This window comes from Monomorium pharaonis, chromosome 7 (assembly GCF_013373865.1).
Source record: "Monomorium pharaonis isolate MP-MQ-018 chromosome 7, ASM1337386v2, whole genome shotgun sequence".
Lineage (NCBI taxonomy): Eukaryota > Metazoa > Arthropoda > Insecta > Hymenoptera > Formicidae > Monomorium > Monomorium pharaonis.
The window spans coordinates 1-14,358 of record NC_050473.1 but is presented as its reverse complement, the minus strand read 5'-3'; the positions used below and the strand labels follow the sequence as shown (position 1 = coordinate 14,358).

At 35.9% G+C, this 14,358-nt stretch overlaps 3 protein-coding genes and 1 long non-coding RNA gene across 10 annotated transcripts; 3 read left to right on the top strand and 1 right to left on the bottom strand.

Annotated features, from left to right (window-relative positions):
- Positions 1 to 64: 64 nt before the first annotated feature.
- Positions 65 to 5,689, top strand: LOC105833106 (huntingtin-interacting protein 1). Of its 2 annotated transcripts, none has more exons than XM_012674555.2 (18): positions 65 to 705; positions 866 to 1,101; positions 1,315 to 1,378; positions 1,473 to 1,830; positions 1,910 to 1,971; positions 2,089 to 2,363; positions 2,433 to 2,635; positions 2,747 to 2,885; positions 2,956 to 3,043; positions 3,151 to 3,239; positions 3,317 to 3,520; positions 3,601 to 3,781; positions 3,858 to 4,145; positions 4,327 to 4,568; positions 4,646 to 4,798; positions 4,915 to 5,015; positions 5,090 to 5,319; positions 5,397 to 5,689. In XM_012674555.2, the coding sequence occupies exons 2-18, from the start codon at positions 1,060 to 1,062 to the stop codon at positions 5,558 to 5,560; spliced, it is 2,883 nt and encodes a 960-aa protein (XP_012530009.1). In that variant the 5' UTR covers positions 65 to 705; positions 866 to 1,059; the 3' UTR covers positions 5,561 to 5,689. The 2 variants fall into 2 exon arrangements, with proteins under 2 accessions (XP_012530009.1, XP_028047264.1); XM_028191463.2 differs by having other exon boundaries at positions 5,400 to 5,626.
- Positions 5,690 to 6,465: 776 nt separating this feature from the next.
- On the bottom strand, positions 6,466 to 10,166 carry LOC105833109 (ATP-dependent Clp protease ATP-binding subunit clpX-like, mitochondrial). 3 transcript variants are annotated; one of them, XM_028191331.2, is made up of 5 exons: positions 9,573 to 10,166; positions 8,810 to 9,023; positions 8,311 to 8,491; positions 7,258 to 8,036; positions 6,466 to 7,152 (listed from the first exon to the last, which is right to left on the bottom strand). In XM_028191331.2, exons 2-5 carry the CDS (start codon positions 8,906 to 8,908, stop codon positions 6,916 to 6,918), a joined length of 1,296 nt encoding a protein of 431 aa, XP_028047132.1. In that variant the 5' UTR covers positions 8,909 to 9,023; positions 9,573 to 10,166; the 3' UTR covers positions 6,466 to 6,915. The 3 variants fall into 3 exon arrangements, with proteins under 3 accessions (XP_028047132.1, XP_036145262.1, XP_012530013.1); XM_036289369.1 differs by having other exon boundaries at positions 9,908 to 10,166; XM_012674559.3 differs by having other exon boundaries at positions 7,013 to 7,152; positions 7,235 to 8,036.
- LOC114254657 lies at positions 7,918 to 8,977 on the top strand. The gene is made up of 2 exons (XR_003625965.2): positions 7,918 to 8,060; positions 8,309 to 8,977. It is a non-coding gene; the product is annotated as an uncharacterized LOC114254657 (long non-coding RNA).
- Positions 10,167 to 11,609: 1,443 nt separating the features above from the next.
- On the top strand, positions 11,610 to 14,158 carry LOC118646447 (protein polybromo-1-like). Of its 4 annotated transcripts, none has more exons than XM_036289373.1 (3): positions 11,610 to 12,869; positions 13,373 to 13,488; positions 13,620 to 14,158. In XM_036289373.1, the coding sequence occupies exons 2-3, from the start codon at positions 13,384 to 13,386 to the stop codon at positions 13,896 to 13,898; spliced, it is 384 nt and encodes a 127-aa protein (XP_036145266.1). In that variant the 5' UTR covers positions 11,610 to 12,869; positions 13,373 to 13,383; the 3' UTR covers positions 13,899 to 14,158. The 4 variants fall into 4 exon arrangements, with proteins under 4 accessions (XP_036145266.1, XP_036145264.1, XP_036145265.1 ...); XM_036289371.1 differs by having other exon boundaries at positions 11,611 to 12,865; XM_036289372.1 differs by having other exon boundaries at positions 11,613 to 12,085.
- Positions 14,159 to 14,358: the final 200 nt, after the last annotated feature.

Here is a 14,358-nt window from a genome sequence, read left to right as displayed (position 1 = left end):
AAAACACTAAAACATTAATTGTACAAGAAGGTCCTGTGTCAAATTCGAATAATTTGTATTCTGTTGTAAATTATTCTTTGATTAACAATCATATAGGTATATGATTTTACATATTTTTTTAAACTACCCTTTTCTTTGTTCGCGAAACAAACTTAAAAACAGGTTTTGATTTAAAATATATTTTATTTATATATTAAAGATTTTATTTAAAGATTATGTAAAACGCGTCGATAAAAGAAATTTATCTAAAGATTTATCTCGCCCGCCGTGTGGCGCCGTTGGCACGGCGCTATGTGCGCTCTGTGTATCTCGTGAACGGCTTTCCGGTGTGTTGCGCGTTCATACGGTTTATTTATTATTGCAATTCTTTTCTGTGCACATCTGTCATCTCGACAGTCGCTGTCGCGTGCGGAAAGGGTACGACGAGAAGAGGAACAACAAATTCAGGCCCGTAAGATTCGGTGGAAAGGACGAGCTGTCGCTGCGTTCTCGCAGATTCGCTTGTCATATGACGGTGGCATCGACACCCACGGGTGGAGCGGAGTGGCTCCTGTCACGCTCGTGAGAGGACAGAGCGGCGGCGGCCGGACGTGTGTGTGTCATCGCGCGAACATGCTGTCCCCGCTGTTCCGGCGAGGGGATCGCGAGCAGAGAGCGAGCGACTTGTGCGCGAGGTCTGCGCCCGTATCTTCTCGGAGACTTCAGGTACGCGCCGCACCCGAGAGGTCAAGCAACTCGTCGGTAGGGGGGCCCCTCGCTGCCCCCGCTTTTGGTGGCCCTTGTGCGACGCGAGAGAGAACGCACCTCCTCCTCCTCTTCTTCGTGATAATTACGCGAGTAACGATAATAATTTTCAACTTTACAGCTTAGCAGATAATACCCTGCAACTGCGCGAGAAAAGCCGCGCGGTCTACGATTCGTGGGTCCGTCCGTCCGTCCGGAAATGACACGTGCCGATCTGTGAATTGACGAGACGACGATACTTGTTTTACATACGTTCGTGCGCCTTCGCCTGTCCCTTTCTCTCTCTTCTCTCGGTGAATTTATTATGCTATCAACATGACCACAATACCGCTGACTGATAAACAGCTTCATCAACTGGTGAGTCAAGAGAGATCGAGCTATATACATGTTGGAATATCACAATTATCTCATATCCTGAGTGAGCTGGGAATTATGTGGATGACACCGGGGGTCCCTTTTAAAAAAGTTTTAAACAAGAAAACGTTGGCGTTAGTTTTAGATAACGAAACTGGAATTATTCATCTCTCCTAATTTTTGTCATGTAAACGGACAATTGTTTATTGTTTGCAGAGCATTAGTATTGGGAAAGCTGTAAGCTCGGCGGAAACGCCAGTTAAGGAAAAACATGTCAGAAGTATCCTTTTTTTAAAGTCTAAAATACAAATAATACATTCGAAGAATTTATTATTAATATATATAAAAAGAAAAGTTTCCTTATAAGCAAACAGGTGCCATTATTGGTACATATAGAGAGAAGAGTGGCTGCATCTTCTGGACGTATATGCTGAGACAGCCATTGCAGGAGAATCAGATAGTTGCATGGAAATTTTGTCATGTTTTGCACAAGGTGTTGCGCGAGGGACATCCCCGGGTCATTGTTGATTCCCAGCGGTATCGCGGCAAGTTAGAGGACATCGGGAAGCTCTGGCAACACCTCAGAGAGGGTTATGGTCGTCTCATACAGCTGTACACAAGACTGTTAATAACTAAATTAGACTTTCATAAGCGAAATCCACGCTTACCTGGCAATTTGCATGTAACGCCGGAAGAGCTCGAAGCGATTGGAGAAAATGATATTAATATATAGTGAGTTATATCTTTTTTATTATTTCATTTAAATGTGACATTTTATGAATACAGATCTATGTTACTTGTCTTTTTTTAGCTTTCAGATGTCCGTCGAAATGTTTGATTACATGGACGACATTTTGAACTTACAGCATGCAGGTATAATAAAACATTGAACTTAAAAGTTTTGGAATTATCTCACACAGTGTCTCGTTCGAGGTATAATTTTTTCATCAGTTGGAACACCGCGTTTACATTTTCTGTACATAATTGCAGTTTTTGGTTCTCTGGATCTATCACGATCTAATTCGATGACACCATGCGGTCAGTGCCGACTCGCGCCTTTGATACCATGTATCCAGGACGCTTCACAGTTGTATGATTGTGGCGTGAAAATCCTCTTTAAGCTCCATGGCGCGCTCCCGGCTGATACGTTGACTGGACACCGCGATAGATTCTCGAAACAATTTCACGAACTAAAGAGCTTTTACAATACAATCAAACATATGCAGTATTTTAAACATTTGATAACAATTCCATCGTTGCCTGAGGTAAAGTCTTTAATTAATGATTAATTTACAAGATAATTTGTATATTATATTTCTCATATACTATTTCAGAAACCACCTAACTTTTTAATACAAGCCGAGTTAAGAACGTACGTCACGCCGATAGTAGTACTTCCGCCAGAGGCATCTATTGATTCCGAGACTGCCATAGAAAATCTTATTGATACATCTGATACAGGATCATTAACAGGCGATCAGTTGGATTCTGTAAATACACGAAACGGCTCGATATCACCTGATGCTCTTGTACAAAGGTATAAGATTTAACTTTTTCACGTTCTATGTTACTTCTGTTTTATTTTTCCTAATTGAGAAATAACTAAAATAATTTCTGTATTTTTTTTTACAAATACATATTCTTTTAGAGACAGTCTTATTGAGCACCTGTATCAAGAAAATGTTCGTCAAAGACAAGAAGTAAATAATTTGTTAATGGACCATCAACAGATAGTTGCAGATTTTAGAAATCGCGTTCTAGAATTGGAATCGACTCTTTCTACTAAAGTAAGCATTTATCATATAATTTTTATAATTCGATTTTGTTGCGTGAATTTAAGTTATACGAATATTCTAGAGTAACGAAATCGTAATGGAGAAACAAACTTGTCAGAAGTTAATGAAGGAAAACGTAACTATATTAGCGAGAGTTGAAGAAATTGAAGGTTTGTAAGATTTTAATTTACAATTTCTTTATATAATTACATTGTTTTTATATTAAAAATACATATTTTTTAATTATGGTGATTTTATTCTTGTTAAATTTTTTAAGGAAAAAATGAAGTCTTGGAGGAAAAATTCAAAAAATTGAAGGATGTTTACTCGAAGCTGAGAGAAGAGCATATCGGTATAATTAGAAAGGTACGTATTTGAGATATCGGCGATAAAAAAGTTATCTACCGCGATTATCATTTTATTCATGACATTATGTACGAAAGAAAGCTGAACTAGAAAAAGAATTGGGAGGAATAAAGATATTACGAGAGCAATCTGAACGTCGGACATTGAAGGCGGAAGAGCGATTACAAGAGTTGCTTCAAGGACAAATGTCATCGGAACAAGAAACACAGAGAGTAGCGCAAGCACGCGAAGATTTGGAGGATGTTAGAAAGAAACTCGACACTGTCCAAACTGAAAATTTGGTAAATTAAGATTTTTAATCAATACTTTAATTTTCTGAATTATTTTATCACACACTGACAAAAAATTCATTACATTCTAGGCATTGATTGCAAAAATAGATTTTATTACATCCGAGAAAACAGCTTTAGAAGGAGATCTCCATGACTTACTGGTACAAAAGGAGGAACTGGATTTACGAATAGCAAATTTGGAAGCCGATGCTGAACGATCGCTTAATCAGATGAAAACTGACGCTAATACGGCTTTGTTTGATTTATTATGTGAGTAATAATGTAATTGAATAAATATTTTTACTCAAATTAGTTCAGACGGAATTATAAAGATTATTTGTTTTAGTAAACGCTATATCGGAGGCGGAATCTATCTTGCAACACGCGATGCATATGATCGATAATCCAGCCATATCAGCACTAACTTGTATGCCCGATTATCTCGGAAGTTTACTGGCGCCGACAGAAAAATCGTTTAATGATTTAGAGGAATCATACAACAATTATATGCTTGATACAACGAAGGGAAAAGTGCTAATTCGTACTGCTATACACGGTGCATACTTTCTGGCTCTCTATCTAATATGTGCAAAATCTACTTCGAATACATCGACGGATATTGGTGTAGCCGACAGTAAGTTTTTTACAATCGCATAATAATGCTTTATTTTGTGAGAGCAAGATTATTTTGAGAACGTAGGAATTTTTGACAAAGATCAATACTATTATAGACAGTTTAAAATAAATTACAAAATATTCTGAAAAAATATAACAATCTTTTAACGCTTTCTATAAGACCCGTCGTACACTTGTAGGATTTGCTGATGAATGCAAACAATTAGGTTCGCAAGGTTTAATTATGTTGAGTTATATCAAAGAGAAGTCTTCAATGACCAATGCACAAATTGCAAATGTCAAAAGTCAACTACAAAAAATTTCGTCTCTTATAAGTACATTATCGACTACTCAGAACAACGTGGAAATTATCGGGACTTTAGTAGAAAGCGAGTTGCAGAGTATGGATAAAGCTATAGAAGAAACGGTTGCAAAAATACAGGTACTTAATAATACTTGTAAGATGAGAAAATGGGAAGATGAGTTATTAACAATTCTTTCCGATTTACTTTTAATTAGGATATGTTGGATAAATCTCGTGCGGCAGACTCGGGTTTAAAACTAAAAGTGAATGAACAGATCTTGGATTCTTGCACGGATCTAATGAAATGCATAAGAAAATTAGTGCAAAAGTCTCGATTGCTGCAGAAAGAAATTGTGGAACAAGGAAAGGTATATTAGTAGATAATTGGTATAAATACATTACAATTGCAAATCCTAATATTATATATATATATATATATATATATATATATATATATTAATAATAATTAACAATATTTGTTCAGGGAACTGTTTCTGCCACTGAATTTTATAAACGTAACCATCAATGGTCCGAGGGTCTTATCTCGGCAGCGAAAGCGATTGCTATGGGCGCAAACTTTTTGTTGTAAGTGCAAAGTACTTTGGTGTAATTATTTAGTAGTTTTTTAAATGTAATTATATATCCTTATACGTATACAGAGAAGCAGCGGATAAAGTTGTGCTAGGCAATGGCAAATTCGAGCAATTGGTTGTTGCCTCGCAAGGAATCGCGGCATCTACCGCGCAATTGGTAGTTGCTAGTCGAGTTAAGGCTGATAGAAATAGTAATAATTTGACTGAACTCTCTAAAGCTTCGAGAGAAGTGACTCAAGCTACAGCAAATGTTGTAGCAACCGCTAAAAGTTGCAATCATCTTGTCGAGGAAAACGGTAATTTTTTTTAAGTATATTAAATTATTATATCGTATCGTACATTGTTTTAATATTCTTGTATTCAAATTTTACAGAAGATCTGGATATGTCGAATCTGAGTTTACATCAGGCAAAAAGGCTCGAAATGGAAGCTCAAGTGCGAATTCTAGAACTGGAACAGGCTCTAGAAACTGAAAGATTACGTCTAGCTGCTCTTCGACGTTATCATTATCAGCTTGATGGGGAGAATGAAGCGTAAACTGATCATTTTGAACTTAGATTAAAGATATTCAGCATTACAAAAATTATATGTAACGATAAAAAATCATAACAATTATGTAAGTTAGTCTCGACCAGTCTCGATTAAACTAATCATCATAGAAATTAATTTTTTGTCATTAAAAGTGAAACTTATTCATTTATTGTCAGCATTTACGTATTATGCATGTCTCGAAGATCAACGATATTTTTCCGTCATATATTTATAGAAATCAATTAAATGTACTTTATTGAATAATGCTCGAATATGTTTAATCATATATTAAATGATTTATGATTGCATCATTTTCTAATTTACTTCTAGATTTTTTTACATTGTCTCCTATTAGACAATGAGTATTTATAAAATAAAGTACATTTTACGATAACTTTAATGAGCAATGAAATTCAAAATACCTAATGCAAGTTTTTATTACATTTGGAGTAATTTTATAAGAGAATCGTGTTTTTTATTTTATATATATATATATATATATATATATATATATATATAAAAGGAAGATTGTATGTTAAGTGACCAATACCTGAAACTTTAGAGATACAAAGTTTATTAACTCGTTAGATATGTGTGTGAAGTTTTCGAATAAACAGTTTGTTTTATGTAGTAATTAATTTAGATTAAAATGCAAATTTTTCCATTGTTTCTTCGGCAATCAGTTCGATATCGTGAATGTGGAACATTTAATATATGAAAGAAAAAACACTTGTAAATTTCCTCTAATGGTCTTACCAAAGTTATTATTTTATAAACACAATTTTCTCAATAAACCATCGAGAATGATCTGTGTCGTTGATTTTCTTGTAATACATCTCCAATTATAACGTAATTTCTTTTTAATTTATAATTATGCAAAATAATGAAAAAGGATTAAATAACAAACTGTGTAGATTAACATTAATGTTTATATTGCTATCATTTTGCAATAGATACGGTTCTATTGTAAAATACTTTTAAAGTATTTTTGAGAACAAAAAGTATAAGAAGAAATATACATCTATATACACATTTTCACTTTAATAAACAATGTAATATAATTAATAGTGTAGCATACAATAAACAATGTTCAATGTTACATATAATAACTAAAATCAATAGAAATCTATCTTAACAAAAAAATGAAAAATAATTTAAATATAAATATACAGAACAGTTCAAAATTCGTTATTATATTTTTTCTATATAAAAAATGTGAACGGAATATTGTCAGCATAAAATAATTACATCAGTAATTTACGCGAATGTTCGAATTTTTAGACGAATAACTTTCGTCTAAAAATTGTTCATGATAAGAGAACAATTATATCAAAGTACTCGTTACATCTACTCAATATTAATTAACTGCTGTAACTATCATTGTTATCACTGTCTAATTTCACATATTGTGCCTTTTCAACGCCCATCACGCACTGTTCTGTAATGTGAACGGACATAATATTACTTTCTGGTACTTCAAACATAGGTTCCAAAAGAAGCGATTCCATTATCGATCGCAAACCTCGCGCTCCAGTTTTTCTTTCCATTGCTAAAGAAGCAATTGCGTTCAGTGCATCTACATCGAATGTTAGCTCTACCTGCGTAATACAATTTGCTATTAACAACCATTATCATAAAATGACATTTGTCTTGACAGTTTATTATGAGAATGTTTATTACAGAATTATTGTATGAAGTTGCACCTTGTCTATCGAGAACAACTTCTGATACTGAGGAACAATGGCATTTTTTGGTTCGGTGAGAATTCTCGCTAGCATATCTCTACCAAGGGAGTGGAAAGGCACGAGTATAGGAAATCTACCGATGAATTCAGGTATCATGCCGAAGTCGACAAGATCTTTCATTTGCACTTGTTGCAACAGCATATCCTTTTCTTTATTGTCTCTTTCAATGGAAAGTGATGTATCGACACCATCGGCTGAAGTCATCGTTTTCTCATTTAGATTCTCATCTGTCGACGTCACGCCAAGTCCGAAATATTTTTCCGATTTGTGTCGCGCTATCAATTTATCTAAACCGCTGTAAGCACCTGAGGCAATAAAAAGAATATTCGTAGTATCCACTTGCACCGTTTCCTCGCGCCATTTCGTCATATTTTGCTTTGGTGCATTTACGATTGTTCCTTCCAACATTTTCAGCATACTTTGCTGAACACATTCCCCGGATACATCAGGATATGAGTTAGTAGAATGTATCTTGTCGACTTCGTCTAAGAAGACTATGCCTATCTGAGCACGATCCACTATATAATTAGCATTTTGAAGGAGTCTAATTATGACACTCTCTACATCGTCGCCAACGTAGCCAGCTTGCGTGAGAGTGGTGCAATCACAAATGGCGAATGGAACGTCCAGATATTGTGCCAGCGTTTGCGCGAGCAACGTCTTACCAGAACCTGTAGGACCAAGCAACATTATGTTGCTCTTTTCCAGCTTGAGTTGAGTAACCTGGAGTTCGATTTCTGAAAAAGTATTTTCAATGTCTAGTAAGTATGCAACAAGTTTTCAAGAAAAAACACATTTTATAATCACAAAGTATATCTTAATAAGAGAGCAGATTTGTAAATATTGCTATTTTAGATTGCAATCTGCTGTTGTAAGAGATTATTAATTGTTTCATGCATTAATTTTATATATTCTATGAAATGATTTTATATGAAATTCTAATAATATACAAATTATTTTATTTTTTAACAATTTATAACATTGGGACATTGTTATTTACATATTTCAGACCTTTCTGCATGGAATAATGATTTGTTTCCTGTGTATTGATTGGGTCAACGTTAGCTTGTGCCCGCGAGTTTTGGGCTGGCAAATTGTTGCAAATCCGCTTGTAATGATTGTAAACTGCAACGCTTAGCACTTTTTTAGCGTATTCCTGACCCACAACGTGTCTGTTCAGGTACTCGAATATCTACAAATATCATATTATTGTTTTTTGTACTAAAACTAAAACAGATATATTTGAAATGTATTTAAGTTTTCACATATTCCTAGCCTACAACTTGGCTGTTTAGATATTTGAATATCTGCAAAGTAACGCATAATTGCATCATTTTTTCTTGTATTAAAGCTAAAGAAAGAAAGTCTGTCTGTATCTTTTATATCTGAGTTATGATTTTAACTTTTTAGATATAAATATCAAGGAATTGTTAGTTTCACTTTCATTAATATTATTACTAGTATTATAATAATACATATAAATTAAATAAGCAAAATTAGAACTAATTACTTTTTTTGGAGATGGTAGAGGCTTCTTGTAGAATGCTTGATTTTTATCTTCTGGGCTATGTGCCTTTTCCAAACTTCTCTTTGAGTAAATTTCTGACATTTTTCTGTTTTTATATTACTTTTTCTTTTATTTATCCTTATTGAAAAATAAATATAAATACAATAACAATTTCTATATCTATTTTTTACAAGAATTCACTCCTTCATCCTTTGATCTATAAAAAAAATGTTCATCAAAAGCAAGAAATAAATTATTTGTTAAAAAACCAACAAAAAATAGTGACAAATTTTAGAGAAATCTAAAAATAAAATTGATATTGCTAAACAAATAAGCGCTATTACATAAGATAATTCCATTCTATTTCATGAATTTGTTATTAATCTTAAGTTTTGGTCCAAAATATAAGTTTTGATTAAATTTCAATTTCAGATAAAAAATAGCCACAGTCAATTATCAACAAAATTGAAATAGTATTCTGCAGCTTTTTAGAGTTTGTTTATGCAATCCGACCAGTATAGTCATAGATGAAGAACTTGCAACACCTTTTTAAATCCATATGCATAAACACTTAAAAAAAATAAATTTTAAAATTAAAAAATATTTAATACAATAAGTTAAATATTAAATTTTATGTGTGTGTAATAAAATAATAAATTTAAAAAGTATTTATTTTGACATATATTTTAAAATATATATCATTATCATAGTTTTATAGAAAGAAAACCTTAATAAATATTGTTATATTATTTTTTAATATTATTACCCAGATAGCCAAACCTGCCGAGAGCACGAACTGAAAAATTTTGACACATATTATGCTGGCAAAAGTTGGACAGCAAGCAATTACAGTTTGCCGTTTCAACTAACATTAACAGAAACACGACAAAAATCGAGTAGACTTTGCGTCACAATGTGCCCTCAAAAATGCAGCAAAAGTACAACAAAATTTAAAGACATTAACAAAACAAAAATCAGACATTGTGTGTTGACACAATATACCACTAAAAATTAAATAAAAAAACAGATATGTCATGATGTCACATTAAATTAATAAAATGTAGCTAGAAATTTGACATATTTGCTATCACGCTGCGATACCAGAAACTTGGCGAAAATACAGCACGATGTATCACATGAAGTACTGACAGCAAAAATGCAGCAGAAATCGAGCAGAGCCTGCCGTCATGACATGACGGCGAAAACGCGGCAGGTATAGACCGCGAGTTTGCTACATCAGATGTGTGATGACTTCTGCACACAGGACGCGGCAAAGCGGCATCGCGGTGGCCAATCACCGTCTTGCTTTTCTGATAATACATATATGTATTTAATAAAAAAGCAAGACGGTGATTGGCTACCGCGATGCCGCTTTGCCGCGTTCTGTGTGCAGGAGCCATGAATCCTCTATAATAGATGATTTTAGTGAGTGGGCGGTAGTAAGGTTGATCACCCGACGTGTCTCCCGTCGAATCCCACACTTCCCGGACCTGATCCTCCCAGAAGTCTTCTCAAAGATTTCCACCTTCATATAAAAAAAAGTTCAAATTGGACGGTTCTTGCATGTGATATCATCTTGGGTTTAATTAACTCTCTGCAGTCAGTCGAAAACGCCACATTTAAATTTAAGTATATAATCATAAAATATATAATTCGTAATGTATATGTAAATTAAATATCATCAAATTTATAAAATTATATAATGTAAATTAAATGTAATAATAATATTAATAAACATATGTACATTGCATACATTAATTATTTATTTTACTAATTAAAAATTATTAATAATACGTCATATCGTGTTAAATTTTTGCTATATTTTTCCGATTACTTGTGACGACAGCTTGGTGCTCGATTTCTGCTATGTTTTTGCCGTCACAATCGATAAAGCAGATCGCGTTCTATATCTGCTGCGTTTTCGCCGGCATGTCGTGACGGCAGGCTCTGCTCGATTTCTGCTGCATTTTTGCTGTCAGTACTTCATGTGACACATCGTGCTGTATCTTCGCCGCGTTTCTGGTGTCGCAACGTGATAGCATTTCATGCTTCGTTTTTGCTGTCTTTCTGCGTTTAGAGTTTAATTTGTCAGATTGTGTTCGATATTTACTATGAATTTGCTGTCATGTTATGGTAGCAGATGATATTCGATTTTTGCTGTATTTCTATCAATATTTTCTGTTGATAATCTATGCTGTTAGAAACTAAGCTTAATGAGGAAGCAGCAGATTGAAATCTGCTGCGATATCATGCTCGAGTTTGCTGGCATATTGCCGGCAAGCTGCTAGCATTTTGCTTGCTGGGTATATAGTTGTTTAAACTTATATCTGGATTCTGTTTATATTTGTTTTTGATCATAAACTTTATTAAACTTAAAAATAACACTTAAAAAATTGTATTTTTGACCAAAACTGATTTACAAATTGAAATTCAGTTTTGGTTTCATATTCAAAATCCAGTTTTGATCAAACACTTGTTATAAAAATTTTAGAATAATAAAATTGTAACAAAGGTAACCATGACAAGAATATTTTCAAGAAAACTGAGTTTATAAGATTTTACCGTAGTAAAAAACTTAAGCAGTAAGACGTAAATAGAAAAAAAATAACAGTTTGAATTTATTTTTTATATAATTATATTTATAATTTAAGAGGAAGATAATTGATCAAAGAATTAAAAAATTTATTTTTCTATTGTTATATATCATGTATAATGTTCAATTATATGGAGGAAAAAGTACAATTTTGCGATAATGCATTACAATATTTATCAACCATACATATACTTATTATTTATATGAGGGGCATTAATGAGTAATTATAAGTTTTTCTTGTATTATAAATTTATAAAAGTTAATGGAAAACAGATAAATTTATACCGACAATTGATAACATTAAACTCTTATCTTCAGATCACACTTTAAAATCGCGAGAATAACATTCTCGACACGCGAGAATAACTCGATAAACAATAGTGACACGATAGATCTATGACGACTGTGATTACATATCATGTGCTGCGAAAAACTGAACGTTCGCCCGTCAAGCAGGAAACTTCCGCAGTCCATGTACCGAGCGGTACGGTCGACGAGGTCTTTACTGCACAATCAGCGAAATCAACGACCGCACGCAGCATGGCGTCGGCGAAGACGTGTGTCATCCTGGAACGCGCACGAGAAGCGCGGTACGCCTCGTGTTTTGCGCTTTCTCAAAAGGATTTTTCACGCGTACACATGTCACCCGTATTAATAAAACTCCTTCCATAAAGGCGCGAGGACAGGTGAGAATCCGAATGAGGAACGGAGTTGCAGAGTACGAATGAAAGAGAGAGAACGTAAAAGCAAGAAAACAAGTGATTGGCGTGTGTATGTGTGTGTATGTGGTGTGCGCGCACGCGTGGTGTGTGTGCGTGTGTGTGTCGCGTGCGTTCGTGATGTATGTGTGAGAAGAGAAAGAAAAATCAGTAAAATTGTGGATACCTCGAGCGGGATCGTTTCGGCACTTTCGGGACAACACTACTGACAAATGAAGAGCCGAGACGGACCGTCACAGACCGCATTATCCGTAAAACAAATGAAGATGAACGTGACTGTATCGCGAAGCGCACACGTATGTATATAGGTATATGTGAGGCGCACACATGCATGGGCCTTGGTGTGCATATCTCTCTTCATCTGTTTACGAACGAGCCGCTCGTGCGCTCCGGATATGGCGGCAAATTTCGGTTGAAAATTGAAATGCCTTGCGATGCCATGGGACGGTGCTGAGCCGGTCCAGGGGGAGAGGGAGAGGGAGAGAGAGAGAGAAAAAGGGGGCGGAACGCATCCCGTCTGCACGCGGAGCAACGCGGAGAGACCGCGGCGCAGTTGGTAATCGATGTCGACGGAGCCGAGTCGAGCGACGGAAAACACACGCGTCTGCCGCGGCGGCACGTTTGAAGCCGCCACTGTGGTGTGCGCCCGTCCCGTGTGCACACCGTGCAGCACACGTCGGCCACGTTTCGAAGCGCAGTGGCGACTTATCATGGCGGCGTGATTTTTTTTTTAGGCTGCCAATTCGGGTGTGTATGTGTCTCTCTCGAGTCGCGCTCTCTGTCTTTCTTTCTGTCTCTCTCCCTCCCTTCCCCTCTCCCTCCACCCCCGCGCGTGTACGTGACGTATCCCGCTCCCCGAGGAATTCACGCTCGCGAGAGTTTAACTAACGGCTAGCGTACGAGTCGAGACGTGTGAGACCGAATGCGAGGCGTGTGAAAGGCGACCTCGTCCCCGGGATCCTGGCCACGCCACACCAGCCCCATCGCCGTCGTCGTGTGGCCTCGGATAACAACAGCGGCGCGACAAATAAGGCCCCCCGTGTTTTAGTTTGGGAGACCCCTTTTTTATGTACATGCACACGTACGCGAACGTATGTATACGCTCGTACATTTGTTTACAAATTTCGTGCTTCTCTGTCGTCGCCGATAGCCGCTGCTGATGCAGCGGGGATCGCGCGTCTCTTGTAGATATCCTTTCCTCGCTCTCAGGAGGATCACCTGTCCTAAGCTTGTACTCTCTTGTGACTTTTTAAGATACGCCGAGGATGAACAAGCGGCGTAGAACGTCGTCGGTGGCGAGCCGCGGCGCCGAGGATGATGGCGACGACGTCCCGCCCGAGCCGACCAAGAGGAGGAAAAAACTGGACCCTGTGAGTACCTGTGCACGCGCGGAACCTTACTAACCCGTGCCGCACGTCGTTGTCTCTCTTGTCTTTAACACATAAATTGAATACGCCATACAACTGCTGAATCTGTACTAATAGCCTTTCACTCTGTACAGAGTGACCTGTGCCAACAACTGTACGATATACTTCGCAATCAGAAGAAGGAGGATGGATCTCTGTTATGCGACGCGTTTATACGTGTGCCGAAACGTAGGCAGGAGCCAGGGTACTATGAGGTGGTCTCCAATCCTATAGATCTGTTAAAAGTGCAGCAGAAGCTGAAGACTGACGAGTATCGCGACATGGATGATCTTGCCGCTGACATTCAGCTTATGGTCAACAACGCTAAGGCTTTTTACATGGTAAGATTCCATATTCCACTCAATTGTACATAGTATTTAAGCAGACTTCAAAGTACATATAAAACATTTTATTATTATTGATAGACATCGGCTGCATTTAGCAGAAGTAATTTGGCAGTTGTGTAAAATTTTTTAAAATAATAGGTTTAAACATTTAGATCTGACAGTTACTAAGTATAAAAATAACTTATATTTATGTATAAGATATAAATAATTTAAACTGTTTTATGTGTTATCTGTGTAAATAGTCCATGGATCCCAAAAGAATCAGATTTTATTAGAAATAGTAAAAATTATATTCTATTTTTTATTTTTAATATTAGGTACCTTTAGCTCAACCATTAATATAAAAGCTACTAATATAAAAGAATCTTACAGTAGTTGCAAAGCTGTTTTTTTTCTGCTATACACATAGAAAAATTTGTTTTTATGCTAAGCAGTGTCTCATTTTTAATTTTCTTTTTTTAAGTAACAGTTATCTTTGCAAAGAATA